Here is a 16,121-nt window from a genome sequence, read left to right as displayed (position 1 = left end):
GAGGTGGGGGTACCTTGTTTCGGCATCGACCAGGGTTTGCTAATGTAATAGATTGGATATTGCATACCTTTGTTTTCACGGACCAGTACTGCACTTACTGCGACCTCTGATATGGCCAAGTATATCAGGAGGAGCTCGCCGGGTTCTGCTTTGGCGAGTAGCGGGGGTGAGGACAAGTATGCCTTTAGTTCTCTTAAGGCCTCGATGCATTATGAATTCCACTGGATCTCGTTGTCCTTTTTAAGCACGTTGAAGAATTTGTGGCATCTGTCGGAGGATCGTGAGATGAACCTCGACAGGGCAGCTATGCGGCCTATCAGTTTTTGTACATATTTCTTGTTGGTCAATACTTCGTGTATTCCCTCGATAGCTTTGATCTGGTCAGGGTTGACCTCGATGCCTTTTTGTGACACCGGAAAATGGAGGAACTTGCTCGAGGTTACGTCGAAGGCAAACTTTTCGAGGTTAAGCTTCATGCCGTATTGCCTTAGTATACCGAAGGCTTCCTTCAGGTGGTTGATGTGGTCTTCCTTTCTTTTTGACTTGACCAACAGATCGTCTATGTAAACTTCCATTATTTTGCTGAGTTGGTCCTTGAACATCTTGGTGACCAACCTTTGATAAATCGCCCATGCGTTCTTCAACCCGAATGACATGACTTTGTAATAGTACATCCCTTAATGGGTGATAAAAGTAGTCTTCTCCTGGTCCTCCTCCTCCATGAGGATTTGTTTGTAACCTGAATAGGCGTCCAACAAACTCAACTCATGCCCTGTCGTTCTGTCGATGAGTTGATCGATGTGAGGCAATGAAAATGAGTCTTTCGGGCAGGCCTTGTTTAGGTCCATGAAATCCATGCACATCTGCCACTTTCTGTTTTTCTTTTTCAGCATGACTATGTTTGCGACCCATTGGGGGTATTTCGACTCTCGGATGGAGCCATTAGCAAGTATTTCATCCACTTCATCACTGACTGCCTCGTTAATTGCGGCGTTAAATTTTCTTCTTACTTGTCGTATTGGAGGTAGAGTGGATTGACGTTCAACTTTTGTGTGGCAACGTCTTTGGGATACCTGGCATATCTGCATCGGAGAAAGCATACAGATCGACATTGTCAATTAGAAACTTATGAAATTTACCTGGTTATGAGAGTTTATGGCCTATGTAAGGCCTTTTGCTGTTGTCACTATTGTCTAGTTGGACGAGGTCGAGATCTTCCACCATTGACCCTGCGACTTCTATGACATCAGGGTCCTTGATGACATCTTTTTGTACGTTGAGTGCGGGGCCCGACTTTGGTAATTGCTATGCTTCTGAGTCTGCTCCCTTTAACTGTTGAGTGTATGTACAATCTTAGGCGATGCGATAGTACTCTTAGGTTGTGCGTTGTTCGCCTAGGATGCTGAATATCCCCCACGGAGTATGGAACTTGATTACTTGATACAAGCTGGACGGGATGGCCCTCATGGAGTGCATCCATGGTCGCCCTATGATGGAGTTATAAGTTGTGTCCTGGTTCATGACGTGGAACGTTGTTTCTAGGGTGACGCCTCCAGCCAGAACGGGCAGCGTTATCTCTCCCGAGGTTCGCTCAACTGCATTGTTAAAACCTGTTAGCGTTATGTGGCGTGGTACTATCTTGTCCTCGAGTCTCATTTGTGAGAGAACTTGAGGGTGAATAATACATGCACTGCTTCCGTCATCTACCATTATTCTTTTTACATCAGTATCTGAAATACGTAAAGTAATGACAAGAGCATCGAGGTGAGGAAAGGTCAAACCGTGGGTATCTGACTTATCGAAGATGATACTGTCTTCGAGGTCATCATACCATTCATGGGTGATCGACCGCTTCAGTTTATGTGTGGTGGTAAACTTCACGTGGTTGATTGCTGCTTCATCGTCTCCGCCGATGATCATTTGGATGGTGCGGACGGAGGAGGGTGGCTTTGGAGGGCCTTGGTGTTGTTCTCATCCGCGGCCGAAGTTGGCTCTCCCTCGGTCGCTCATTAACTCCCTTAGGTGTCCTTGGTGAAGCATGTTCACAACTTTTTGCCGTAGGGCTATACAGTCCTCGATCTTTTGGCTAAGTTTCTGATGAAACTCACAGACGTTCGATTTTCTGGTACTTGGGTCGGATTTCATCTTTTGTGGCCACTTTACCTTCGGGCCGAGTTTCTCTAGTGCGTACACTATTTCTGAAGGGGAAACACAATAATTGTGAGCAGATAAAAGTGGAGGCATACCTCTTTCATTCCGTTGAGTCCCTGTATTTGGCCTGGACGGCCCTTCGGCATGGTGAGGAGAGGGCGGGATGGTTGTTCTGACATATGGTTGGTGCCTGTCCCGGTTGGGGTGTGGGCCTGAATGGTCTCTTCGGCCCTCATTACGTTTGTCTTTCCTCGGCTCCGTTTGGACTGACGTTAGCCATTGGGTCGGACCGTTGAGGTCATCCTCGTCTGCTCTCACCTCGGCGCAATAGGTGTTGTGAATTTCTTCCCAAGTGGTGGGAGGGTATTTCATAAGTCCGCTCAACAACTTTCTGATCGCCCTTCACCCATTCCTATTTAACCCATTTTGGAAAGCTGCCACCCCGCCATCCCTTCTGATACATTTGGCAAGCTCATTCTTACTCTGTTGAATCTAGCGAGGAAGTCCTTGAGTCCCTCGCCAGGCGATTGTCTGACGGCGAATATATCATTCACCCTAGCCTCCACCTTCTTGGCCCAAGCGTGAGTGGTGACGAACTTGTCGGCCATTTCTTCGAAAGTTGTTATTGATTGTGCTGGTAATTGTGAGTACAATGTTAAGGCTACCCCTGTTAAGGTTTTGCCAAACTTCTTCAGCAAGGCTGGCATGTGGGCCGGTTAGGCCCGGGCCCGACCTAGACCCGCGAGCCCAAATGGGTAGTGGGCCTAAACGAGCCTAACCGTTTAAGCCCAGGACCAGGTGCGAGTGGGCTACTAAGTGGGTCGGTCGGTGAAAAAAGCCCACGAGACCGGGACCATTTGGACCCGGGACTGGCTGTTAAGTGGGCCGGTTCAACCGGTCCTAAACGGGCTCAAACGGGCCCAACAGCTATTTATTTTAAAAAAATTAATTCCAAAATATTTTTAGCCGTTAGAAAAGTTTAAAAAATGGTCGTTGGCCTGCAAAAATAGTTGTTTGCTATTTCTAATGTTACACCCATGTTTTCATACATGAGAATATTCGTAAGTCAACTGATGTAAGCTAAAAAATGAGATCAACTTTGAAAGTACATAAGTAAGTTAATCATGTTACAATGGAGGTTACAAATATTTAAAATCATGAATACCAAGTACCAAGAGGGTTTGAAGGCTTAGAAGTTAAATGAATTGAAGAAAATAAGTTTCGTTGAAAGTCGACAAGTTTGGAATGTTATAACATGTACCTCAGGGTAGGACTATGGTTATTAATATGATAAGGAGGTTATGCTATGAGTTATTTTAGTCGTATGATAGTCTTGTGCTACATTTTGAAGTCAAGCAAGTTGAAGACCAAAAGTTGGCAAAGGTCATCACAAGTTGCATTTATAATATGCTGAAATTTAGGTCAAATGTAGATGCATTTTTATCCCAATATACTTTGAATCAAGGGATGATCTATATATCAAATTGAAGATCTACGAGTCTAGTTTCTAACACATTAAACCGTTCATCGATACGATATGAGACTAGAGATATATTCGTATTTTCGCGAGACTGCGCCAAGCAGCTCTCTATGGGGCCCACATATGTGGTTTAAGACATATGGATATATATAAGATGCCTCAACCCCGTTTTAAGTTATTATTTTCAGTATATTCAGACCTTAGAACCCTAGAAATACTCTCTCAAGGTTCTCTCATGATCCAAGACCTAAACAAAGGGCAAACAACACAAATCAACTGTCGGGAATCCCGTGGCGCTAGTAAGTTTCTTGTTCTTCTAGTTGTTGCTAATTTTTGGGCGGTTCCAGCTCATGTGGGAGGTTGTTTAAATTGGTTTATGTTCTTTAAAATACTCTCCCATGGTTTTCATATCAACCCTAAGTTATTTCAAGTCTTGCAAATGGATTACACCATATTTCAACATCAAAAGTTAGTTCTAGTGAAGAATAACACCTCTTTGAGGTTGTATTGTCATTGAGGATAGTTGTGGGCTGCTTTATGCTGAAATTTCAAGTTGTTGATACTGGCTAAGGTGAGTATAACAGCCTACTAATTATGATTAATCTTTCTTATGTGTTGGTTAAGTTGTTAGGATGATAAACCACAATATAATACTTGGATTAGCTTAAGCCACTTCTATGGTATTGTATTGCCATTGAGGGATATTGTAAGCTAAATATTACTTGAATTTTGACTTGAAGCTACTTTAGGAGGTATGTGTTTTGTGTTCTTCTAGGTGCTTAAGGTTATCTTGATGTTGATTAAGTTAAATGGTTGGACTAGACATGAACTAATGAATAAAGTTTCTAATTAAAGATAGTTGGAGTTGTGGATTGTTTCCTTCGTTATAAATATTTGGTATAAGGATGGAATCATTGATGAACTAATTCATTATCATGTTAATGATGCTGTTAAGTTAATGTAAGAAGTCAATAAGGGGTGATATGTGTTATACGAATTCCAATTGGAGCTTGTCGCTCGTCGTGAAGTAGTTGTGACTTGTTGTTATTATATGGTATCTTGTTATTGATATTTATACATCACTGGATTTCTCTGGCTGTTATTGTTGGTATATGTATTGGAAGAGGCCCTTGTTACAAAGGGAGATACTGGCCGAATTAATGTAAACGAGCTACTAGCTTAAGTTACAGACTGATTTTGAATCTCCTTATGCTATGATAGATTGAGTTGACTTGTTTGAAGAGTTTCTTGGAAGATATTAAAGACTCAACGTGTTTAAGGTATGTTAAGGCACTTACTTCTTTCTTTTGGCATGATCTAAAGAAACAAGAACATAAATGATACGCTAATTCATAACAGATCTACTCTTAGGAACTAAGGTTGTCCATGTTGTTCTTTCCTTATAAAGTTATTCTAAGCAAGTGTGTATGATCCTTGAATCCTACTGAGGTTCATATTGAGGGTATGGATGTCCATAATGTTAATCGAAGGTGCAACGACCTTAAGTCACTCCGCAAGGTTTAGAACGTGATTCTATGAGTCTAGCATGCATTATATATAGTATATATTTTACTCTACCGAACCGCACTATATTCGGAGGGGTACCACACGTATTGTGAAACCACTGATTAGTTGTGTTTACCGAGCTCCACGTGGCCGGGTACGATTCTATCGAGCCTTATGATGGCCGAGTACGTTTTTACCGAGTCCTCTTTGAGGTCGGGTATGATATGATGATGATGCCCACATAGCCGTATGTTTTTTAAAGCTTATGTATATATATGTACCATGCATTCATGTCAGTATCCCTCAGAGGCGCTCTGATACTATAGGTTGTATCTCCTCTATCTCACTTTACATTACTATTCTTATTTATGTTTTCCTTCCTTACATACTCGAAACTTTATTCGTATTGATGTCCCTTTTGCCTAGGGACGCTGCGTTTCATGCCCGCAGGTCCCGATAGACAGGTTGGCAGTTCTCCTAGTAGGCCATCAGCTCAGCGGAAGGTGTTGGTTCACTCCACTTGCTCCGAAGTTGCCTATTTGGTCAGTATGATTTGGACATGTACTGATTAGTATGGCGGGGCCCTATCCTGACCTTTATGTTGTGTATGTATTCTTAGAGGCTTGTAGACAGATGTCATGTATATGAAAGATTGTATAGCCTTGTCAGCCTATGTTCAGTGTACAAGTGATCATTTTGGTCTTATATGCCCGTATGTCACATGTATAAGTTTGTATTACATGTTGGGTCGTCCTATGTCGAGTATTCCCTTATGTTTTATTCTGGTTATATCATGACGGCCCTTATGGACCATTTACCCATGATGGTATGATAAGAAAGATACGTTACATTGGTACTCGGTTGGGTAAGGTACCGGATACCCGTTGCGGCCCTCCGATTTGGGTCATGATATCTAAAATAGCCATTTAACTCCCCCAACTTTGTTTTAACCCCAAACATTTTGTAATTACACTTTTTCCCTATTTACAACTATAAATACCCCATCATTCTTTCATTTTTCTCACAAAATCATCAATCCCTCTCTAATTTTCTTCTATAATTGCTTACTTTATTGTTGCAATTTGTGAAAAATTATGAAGTTGGTGAATTGAAGAATTCAAGTTTTCAACGATATATAATTTTCGACAAGTTGTTCATCAATTTGGTAAACTCGTTCCAACTCTTAAGTTTTAATATAGTAGTTTTGTTTGTTTTATTTACTTTTTTGTATTGTTTGATTAATTAAGATGGATGTTTCGTTAAAAAAAATATTTAGTAAAAATAAGGGAAAATCTAAGAGTGGTGAATCTAGTGACCAATCTACTCCTCCTTCAATTCCCCGGGATCCCCTACCCAAACCCCATACCCGCCCTCAACTTGCTCCTATTCTTGATAGTGATAATACTTTATTACAATTTACTGAGAGTCAATATTTGCATAATGTTGGAGGTGGTGAACAGTTAGACCATGAATATATGAATGCTCTTTATCATAATCCAACTATTGATGAAGATAATGAGGAGAAAATAGATCTGGATGAAACGCAACCGGATGACGATACACCCACTAGTCTTGTTGCTGAAGTTAACCCAACTAATAATAATCCAAATGATGCCCCATCTGACCCCATGTTACTACCCATACTTTTTCTAGACAACCTTCTAAACGGGCCGAAACATCTTTTGTTTGGCCATTTTTTATTCAAATAAGAGAAAAAATAGGGCTAAATGTAAAACTTGTGGCAAAGAGTTATCTTTTAAATATGGTGGAGGTCGGGGGGGAGTTTGAGGAGACACATAATGCTACACCCTCAAGAAAAAGTTAAATATCTTCATATGAAAGCTTCGATCGAGGGGACAAGTATACCTAGTCAGCATGACCCTAGTACCGAGTCAAATCAATTTTAACCGGGAATTAACACTGTTATCGGTGGTATTTTATATTATGATCCAAGAAAAGATAGGGAAGAATTGGCAAAATTGATTACTATTATTTGCTTACCCTATGGTTTTCCTTCTAACAATCACTTTGTGCATTATATTAAAAGAGTTTTTAATTCTACTTATAAAGGATGGACTCACACAACCGTAAAGAGCGATATTTATAAATATAAATATGAATATGAATAATATTTGCGCTATTTATTTACTCATATTAATTGTCGTGTTGCTATTACTACTGATATTGGTAGTAGTGGTAATGACTGTGGTTATCTTACTGTTACCAGTCATTGAATTGATGAGGATTGGATAATGCAAAAGCGCATTATCGCATATAGAATAATTAATTCACGTCACACGGGGCAGTTTATTTCTAGCACGGTTACAGATATTTGTAGATATTTTTGCATTAGTGATAAAATAATGTCAATTTCAATGGATAATGCTACTAGTAACACTAATGTTGTAGCCTTGCTTACCACTATACTAAATCCTGCATTTAGTAACATTTTTCATGTTAGATTGTCATCTTTATCATTTAATTGTGGGTGATAGTATGAGAATTTTAAGTGTTGAAATTGAAAAGGTTAAAATGGCTATTCACTGGTTTTTTTATTCAAACCGTAGAAGTAGACTTAGAGAATATTTTAAAAGAGGCGATGAATTTGGCCTAAAAGAAAGAAAGGTTCATAAACATTGTCCAACTAGATGGAATTACATGTATGAAAGTTTAGTTGTTGCATATGAATATAAAAACCCCATAAACTCAACGTTTAATGCTCACGTAAGTGATGATGATGAGCACCTTACAAATGCGGATTGGGCTAATATTAAAATGCTTGTAGATTTTTTAGAAAAATTTCATATTGCTACAAATGAATTTTTTGGGAAATATTATCCGATTATTTCTAACTATTTAGTTTATATTCCAGAACTTGCAAATTTGTTTGCTTATTTTTCAAAGGGTGGGGAAATTTATAAACAAGCTATTGATTCTATGAGAAAGAAGTTTAAAAAAATATTTTTCCCTGTTCCCCCTATTTATGGTGTTGCTGCCTTGTTAAATCCTATGAAATTAGGAGGTCCTAAATTTTGGTATAAAACTATTTATAATAATTTAGCACTTGAAGATGAGGAGTTGTCTACACTTTCGGAAGCATAAGCCTCAATTAAAATAAATGCTCAAACTATATATAGTGCTTATCAAATTGCAATAGATCATGCTAGACCAAATGTTTCAACTCCTTCTTCTTATAGTTCTCAATCATCTAAAAAAACTGCGGGAGCAAGAGCAGTTACTGCTTGGGCCGGGTTCAGGGGTTCTCAAGGTTCTAGTACTAGTGATTGTTCACAACTAAATGAGCTTGAAGTTTATTTGTCATAGGGAATTGAGGAAGTGAATCCCGACGACTCCTTTAATATTTTGGAATGGTGGAAGGACAAAGAAAAATACTTTCCAATTCTTTCAAGGATGGCCCGAGACATTTTAATCATTCAAGCTTCAACAATAGCATCAGAGAGCGCTTTCAGTCAAGCAAAACTTCAACTCAGTGATTATAGAGCGTTTATGAGGGAGAACTTGGAAAAATCAGTATTTTTCAGAGATTGGATCCGTTCGGAATGAAGAAATTTTGGACTTGCTGAATCACAATCAGAGGAAGACGAAGCTTACGAAGAAATGCTAGCTGAACTTGCGGAGGATGCAGCTTCGCCCGGAAGCGGTGATGAACAAGCTTCTTTTCTGCCACCACCAATGAAAATAATACAATGTAAATTAATATGTAACTTGTATTTTGGCACATCTTGATTAGTTTCTTCTTCTTCTCAACGGTGGTATTAGCACCTTGTTGTGCTCATTCCATTGGGAGGGAGGAAGACTAAGAAAGATATTGTCATGTTTTGTTAATATCATAATAATAAACATTATAACGCATTCCTTTGAATATATATTTACAATATTTTTGTATTTAAATTTGAATTAAAAAATTTAAGTCACAATTATATAATATAATTTAAAAAAATTGCCTTAGATAAAACAATTTTTTTTTAAAAATAGGCCAGGCCCACTTAGGCCTATATATATATATATATATATACAAGAAATTGCCTTAGATAAAAAAAATAGGTCAGGCCCACATAGGCCCGGGACCGATCCACTTAGCCTGGGACCATTAGATAGTGTTCCCAGTCCCGGGCCGGTTACTACAAAAAAGCCCGCGAAGCCCCGGCCCACTTAGGACCGGCCCACGAATCTCGGGCCTACTTAGGACCGGCCCACTTAGGATCGTCCCACGAAGCCCGTTTCGGCCCAGGACCGGCCCACATTACACCCTTACTTTAGCAACACTGATGGTACCTGCTTTTTTGAGAGGTCATTGCCTTTCACTGCTGTGACGTAATGAATGATGTGATCTTCGGGGTTTGTTGTGTCGTCGTATATCTTCAAATATGGTGGCATTTTTAAGGTCTTGGGTATGGCATGCGGGGCTGCCTCCTCGTTGTACCGTTGTTCGACGAACTGGTCGGCGTTCCGTTTTGGTAGCAGTTTTGGGGCGCCCGGTATGTTATCAACCCTTTCTTGATATTCCCTCATCTGGTGGCGGAGCGCTTTATTCTCGTTCTCCATTTCTTCCATTTTCTTTAGAATGGCTGCAAGTGCGTCGTAACCTGCATCAACAGTGGTGTGAGTGTTACCTATTTGGGGAGCAGGTGGCTCGTCTGCGGTTGTTGTGGTATCCGCTTGTGCGGCGTTTCTATTCATCCTTTGAACGGGTTTGTCGAGTATGTTATTTAGGGTACTTGTCAACCACTCCTTCAGTATTTTTTTCACTGCTGATAGCGCTTCCTCAGCTGTGGACGTGGAGGATCCCCTTTCGCGTGAAGCAGTTACACTTCCATGAGGGGGAGGTGAGTCACTCCGCCCGGGTGTAGCACTCGGTGTCACATTCTCCTCGTCTTCTCTATCATCCTCGTTGATGGTGTTCAAGAGGTTGGTAGTGACGCACACTACTTCTTTCTGTCTTTCATCTCCTTTTCCTGCCATTGTTAGTTCGTGCAAACGAGAAAAAGATCGTTGTTCTCGTTTTTTTTTATCTAGAAAAAACTAAAATTTTAACTAGAAAGTCCCCACAGACGGCGCCAAATTGTTTGACGAAAAAGTGTTGAGCTTTTTGTTAAACTAATTAATAAGAAAAGAGAGGATGGATTCTAGTTAAACATAATAAATTCTAGATCTAAAATTGAAAAATATCAGTGGGATGAGATCGTGTTCAAGAATAATAGATATCGAATACATGACCAATGATTGTCAATGAATGTAGTAATAGAAGCATGCAATAAATGTAGATAATGGTAATAAATGTAATAAGAAGGAATTTATCACCCAAATGTTAGGTGACTTGGACGATTTTCCTCCCTGACAACAACGTGGGTGATAGGAAATGAAGAAAGATAAGGAATCTTTGGATCTTGTGAATGAACAGCGTAAATCCAACAATATAATCAGTGAACAAGTTTTTGTATATTCTCCTCAGTCAACCCTTTTACAATGTGCTCTTATCAAAAGGTGAAGATACCATTTTTGTTCTTTATCTCTTCCTATTTATAAGGGATACTTATGAGAAACCCTAAAAAAGTACAACAGAAGGAATATTATTTCAATTCTAACTTATCCTACCGTTATTTTCATATTCCCTTTGCTCGACCTCGGCAATAATCTTTCTTAAGACTGACTCTTCACCCTCATGCCGTGGTCGGCTTAATCCTCGACCACGTCCATTTGCAGCTATAAAGATCAATCCAAATTTTGACCAATACAACTATAAACTACTCTCAATTATACATTTCGTTTGAACGCTATCCACTACAAAATAATTTCAGGCATTGAGAAAATGGATCTTAGTTAGGAATTCCAGGAGACCACGTTGGTGCTGCAACAAAACGTGATCCCAAAATTAACTAAAAAACAGATTGCACTGTGCCTCACCTTTGCCTCTTATTTGGAACTCTGCTTAATGTTTGCATTCTCTGTTTAAGCTTTTAGTATAAATAATAGCATTTTTAACGTTCCCAAAACTAAACAAATAGAAAGACTGCAGTCTGATGCTACTCAATTGATACTTGTTCATTAAATTCGGCATTGCAGACACGAAATCAACATGGTATAAGCATGATATTTCAAAGTTAAAATCTTGCAATTGGAAAGCTGGATCAACAAAAGAACAAAATAAAAAGGACAAACAAATATCTTTAATTAGGCTGTTTATAGCATGCGAGTGCACAATAAACATGAGGTGGGGCTTTTGGAATCTCGAGCCTGTTTTGGCTCTCTCTGCCAATACACTCACACATCACCAACGCCATGCCAATAGCCGCTATAATCTAGAAGGCTAAAATGACTTCATTCTACTCTTCTGATACTAGGAGATCCCTGTAACCAGGTCCATAGTCCTGTGGCTAACAGATTTGTGGCTGATACTTCTAGAGTTGGCCGAACGAGTGTGCAAGGTAAGCCAGCGATCCAACCAGCGGGGCATTAATGTAAGTGGCTGGCTCCGATTGCTCATAATCTGAGCGCTGGTCTGGAAAGTTATCATGCTGGTCCGGTCCACCAACTACAGCACCCACCAGAATATTCGGGTTTGGATTCTGCGAGTTATACATGCTGAACCCCGACGAGCATTGTATCTTTGTTGGGTGCACCACCATCGATGGCAAAGACGATCCTCGATGGTGAATCCTCTGCGGGTACCTAGTCCCATATCCAACCATATACGACATTTTTAATGGATTATCTCCCAACAGATAGTCCACCTGGATGATGGTACGGAATTTTTTATTAGTATAATAGTCCTCCCAAATCCACATACTTTAAAAATGGTGCGGAATTGATTTAAGTAATTGATTCACCTACCTGCTTTTTGGCAAGATTTCGTAGCATTTTTGGCGTGACAAGAACGCCACCACAATTCACAGCCATGTGAGCGGAGGTCAAGTACTTGGCATAGGTTACCAGCAGGAAAGAGGTGGATGTCACATATTGCATGTTGCTGTCACTCATAGTGAAGAGTAGCCCTCCTGTAAGAATTTATTTTCAAACTAAGAATTATATCATCCACCAGCATTACTTGAACGGGAAATAAAGGCGAATAAGATAATAAGAGAACAACCTGGAGTATATTGTGCTTGAGACATGGGTGTCCATGGGATGACGGAGCAAATGTAGTTGTCTGCGTGACTCTTGAAATCATGGAGAGATTGAAGCTTTTGAACAATAAATGCCTGAAGATCAAAACCCCCAAAAAGAAAAATGAACTCTAAATATGAGTGATGACTGAGGCAGATATTAAAGGGTTGTCAATATTACCAGAGAAACAACATAGGAAAATAAATATTGAACCTTGGAAAGAAGAATCCTTGCTCCAACATGCTTGTTGTCCCAACAAAATGTGTTATCACTCTGGTCGGCCCCAAGGTTTTGCCCGTTTCTTTGGATATAATGTAGGTAAAAAGGGTTCTTCGTGGCTCGATGTAACCACGCAGCACCCCATAACAGCTCGTCCTTCATTTATTAAACCAACAGCCAAAAACGTTACTCCTTTAATTAAAGAAAACTCAGCTCAATCATGTTTAATATGAAGAAATCATGACATATACTAGCAAAAGAAAAAACCTGGTATCCGGAATATGAGCAATAAAAGGGGCAGACGATGTTCTTCAATCCATCGCTATAGGAACCTCTGTACTTGTCCGCAAATTCAAACACCTACAAACCAATATGAATAAATAAATAAACAGTAGGAGTAATGCTTTGCTTTCAATTTGAACTATAATTATGTGCAGAATTAATAGTGGTGTTTCTGTTTAGTCATAATTGTAACATAGACGTAATTAGCAATTAATACCCTGATGGCCCTCCTCACAAGGAGCTTGGAGTAAGTGGGATCACTTTTTCTGAAAACCAAAGAAGCAGCAGAAAGAGCAGCAGCAGTCTCTGCAGCTACTTCAGTCCCTGGAGTGTTTTTGTCAATCTTGAATACACTTCTTGGGGTGTCCATATCCTCAGGTCTCTCCCAGCAAGCATGGTCACTTCCTGCTTCCCCCACCTATTAACAACGTTTTAAGGTAAAATTTCATGAGATATTCATTATACAGAATGCAGATAATATATATGTATATATTAACCTGAACAAATATGGTGTCTGGATAGGCAGTGGCCTTGAGAAGATAGTCAGTGGCCCAGCGAACGGCTTGTCTTGCATTCTGGAGCTCTCCTTTCATCACTCCACCAAACTCAATCACACTCCATGATAGCATAGTGGTGGTGAATGCCATTGGGAACCCAAACTTCACATTGTCCCCTGCATCATAATATCCCCCAACCAAATCAACCTGCACATTCCCATAAATTTCACACCAAAAATCAATAAAAAGACTTGTCAAGTTTTGTTTATTTCAACAACTTAAAAAGGACATCCCGGTGCACTAAGCTCCCGCTATATGCGGGGTCCGGGGAAAGACTGAACCGTAAGAGTTTATTGTACGCAGCCTTGTCTTGCATTTCTGCAACAGGCTGTTTCCACGGCTCGAACCTGTAAACTTCCGGTTACATGGTGACAACTTTACCAGTTATACCAAGGCTCCCATCTTTTTAACAAATTAGCAGCTAGAAAGTAAGAGGAGCAATTCCGACGACATACATGCAATGCGGAGCCATCTGAAAGAGCGGAGTTTCTACGCCAAGTGACTCTCTGGTTAGGAGGGAGCTTGCCTGACCTCTGACCTTCAAAGAAGAGAATGGATTTGGTGAGAGCATCTCTGTAATTGTGAGAGGCATAGTGAGGATGACGGCCATGGTGGTCAGAGTGGGCACTGCAATGAAGCAGATAAGAGGCAGTGAAGCAGAGCAGAACAAGTAAAGCTAGTTTGGAAGAAGAAATGTAAAAGAAAGCCATTTGGACTGAGAGTATACACGCTACACTACACTCTTGCCAACTAACCAACAAGCAAGGCTGCAGATTCAGTAAACGAGTATCCCCTCTATTTATAAGGCAAAACAAATAAAGATGCAGCCTGTCGCAATCATTAACCCCCCAATGCAACTCCAATTAGCATTTAGTAGTAGTAACTTCTTTTGGCTTCATTTAACTAATGCTGCAGTTTTAGAGCCCGTTTGGACATACAAATTTTTTGTTTTTTTCCAAAAAAAACTTTGAAAACAATGTTTGGTTATCCATATCTTACCAATTTTTCCAATTTCACTTAAAAATGTATTTTCAAATTTGAAAAATCGGTTCTTACCAGTTTTTCAATTGAAAGTGCATTTTCACTAGTTTTAAATTTTACAAATTTACTCTATACTTTTAAAATTTATAAAATGACCCCATTAATTATTAACCTATAACTATCAACGTGTGAACCCTTTCCTTGTGATGACTACCATGTTGCTAAACAATAGCATGTTTGATTGTTTATTTCAAGTAGTATAATTAATTGGGACGGTTTTGATATTTTTTACAAGTTATGGGGTATAAATCATATTTCATGATTTTGCAAAAAAAAAAAAAAGGTTTAAATATGTTGCAAAAATTATAACCAAACACAACTTCATTTTCAACTCAAATTTTAGTGAAATTGCAAATTTGAAAATTTATTTTGGAATTCATGGCCAAACGTCTACTTAATCTCTTTCTTAAATTTGGTGTCTGAAAGTGTTGTTTTATGTTTAGTCAACAATGTCATGCCAATTGGAAAAGTTGGTGGAAAGAGTTGGTGTGGATGCTAGGAGGAAGCTTCCTCCTTTGATGTCACTCATGACATCAAGAGGAGGTAGTTTGATGTCACCAATAACATCAAGGGGAGGTCTTTACCTCTATAAATAGATTCACTCCTTCATTTTTAGAAATCATCCCAAAAATAATACAATACATTGTAGTGAGTAGAGAGTTAAGAGAGAAATTGTCTTAAGTGTAATTGGGAACTCTCCCCTTCCTTTGTTAATAATAAAAAGGCAACTGTTCTCTGGTGGACGTAGGATTATTTTTATCCGAACCACGTTAAATCTTGTGTTCTTTCTTTTACATTTTCGCTAACAATTGGTATCAGAGCAACAAGATTCTTTAACGATCTAAGGAGGAAGAACAAGCAAAGATGAGTTCCATGAAGTTTGAAATTGATAGATTCAGTGGACGCAACAACTTCAATATCTGGAAGATCCAGATGATGGCGTTACTGCGGAGGGAAGGTTCAATCCATGCTATTGACGGAAAGTATCCTAAGGATATATCAGCTCCCGACAAGGAGAAGATTGAAGGGGATGCATTGAGTGTAATACAACTATCCCTTGCACCTAATGTGCTTTGTGAAGTGAGTACGGGTACCGAAGAGACGGCCAAATATTTATGGGAAAAGCTAGATGGGCTATACCAAGACCGATCCGTGACAACAAGGATGTTGTTACAATGGCGTCTTCACACATTTAAGATGGGATCAGGTACTTCGTTACAAGATCATTTAGATGCATTCAATAAACTTGTCATGGACTTACAGATTGCAGGGATTAAAAAGGAGGAGGAGACGCTTGCATGTGCTTTGATATTTTCATTGACTTCAGGATATCGTGATATTGAGAATTCAATGATGTATAGCAAGAAGCCTATCAAGCTTGAGCAAGTGTGACGGGCACTTAACTCTAATGATGTGCGAAGGCACATTGAAGGAGATAGAGATGACCAGGCAAATGGGCTCTTTGTGAGAGGCCGGACTAGCCAACAGGGAAAGAGCAAATCAAAGCACAAATCAAAGTCTCGTGTGAACAAGAAGAATACAGATTGTTGGGGTTGTGGTAAGAAATGGCACTTTGAACGAGATTGCCCAATGTCAAAGTCCAAGGAAAAGGCGAGTGCATCTACAGTTGAACAGGTACATAATTTTGATAATGATTATGTACTAACAACATCGTGTAATAATAATAGTAGTTATGAAAACAAATGGGTGTTAGACTCTGCTTGTACTCTGCATATGACGTTCCGAAAAGACTGGTTTAG

The 16,121-nt window shown here is 39.6% G+C and overlaps 1 protein-coding gene across 1 annotated transcript; it reads right to left on the bottom strand.

The window, feature by feature from the left end:
- Positions 1-11,286: 11,286 nt before the first annotated feature.
- Positions 11,287-14,098, bottom strand: LOC107778715 (endoglucanase 17-like). The gene is made up of 8 exons (XM_016598999.2): positions 13,776-14,098; positions 13,261-13,467; positions 12,981-13,181; positions 12,749-12,841; positions 12,476-12,637; positions 12,246-12,357; positions 11,990-12,153; positions 11,287-11,889 (listed from the first exon to the last, which is right to left on the bottom strand). Exons 1-8 carry the CDS (start codon positions 14,028-14,030, stop codon positions 11,557-11,559), a joined length of 1,527 nt encoding a protein of 508 aa, XP_016454485.1. The 5' UTR covers positions 14,031-14,098; the 3' UTR covers positions 11,287-11,556.
- Between the last annotated feature and the right edge of the window lie 2,023 nt (positions 14,099-16,121).

This window comes from Nicotiana tabacum, chromosome 8, assembly GCF_000715075.1.
Source record: "Nicotiana tabacum cultivar K326 chromosome 8, ASM71507v2, whole genome shotgun sequence".
In the NCBI taxonomy this organism is placed as follows: Eukaryota; Viridiplantae; Streptophyta; class Magnoliopsida; order Solanales; family Solanaceae; genus Nicotiana; species Nicotiana tabacum.
The sequence above is the reverse complement of the archived record's forward strand: the minus strand, read 5'-3'. Positions and strand labels throughout refer to the sequence as shown.

What these genes read in the sequence shown, in the direction of transcription:
- LOC107778715 (XM_016598999.2), bottom strand. Translation starts at nt 14,030, where the DNA reads ATGGCTTTCTTTTACATTTCTTCTTCCAAACTAGCTTTACTTGTTCTG. An exon ending in CAGACACCATATTTGTTCAG is followed by an intron (nt 13,182 to 13,260) that starts GTTAATATATAC and finishes CGTTGTTAATAG; the next exon opens with GTGGGGGAAGCAGGAAGTGA. An exon ending in TCAAGCACAATATACTCCAG is followed by an intron (nt 12,154 to 12,245) that starts GTTGTTCTCTTA and finishes AAATTCTTACAG; the next exon opens with GAGGGCTACTCTTCACTATG.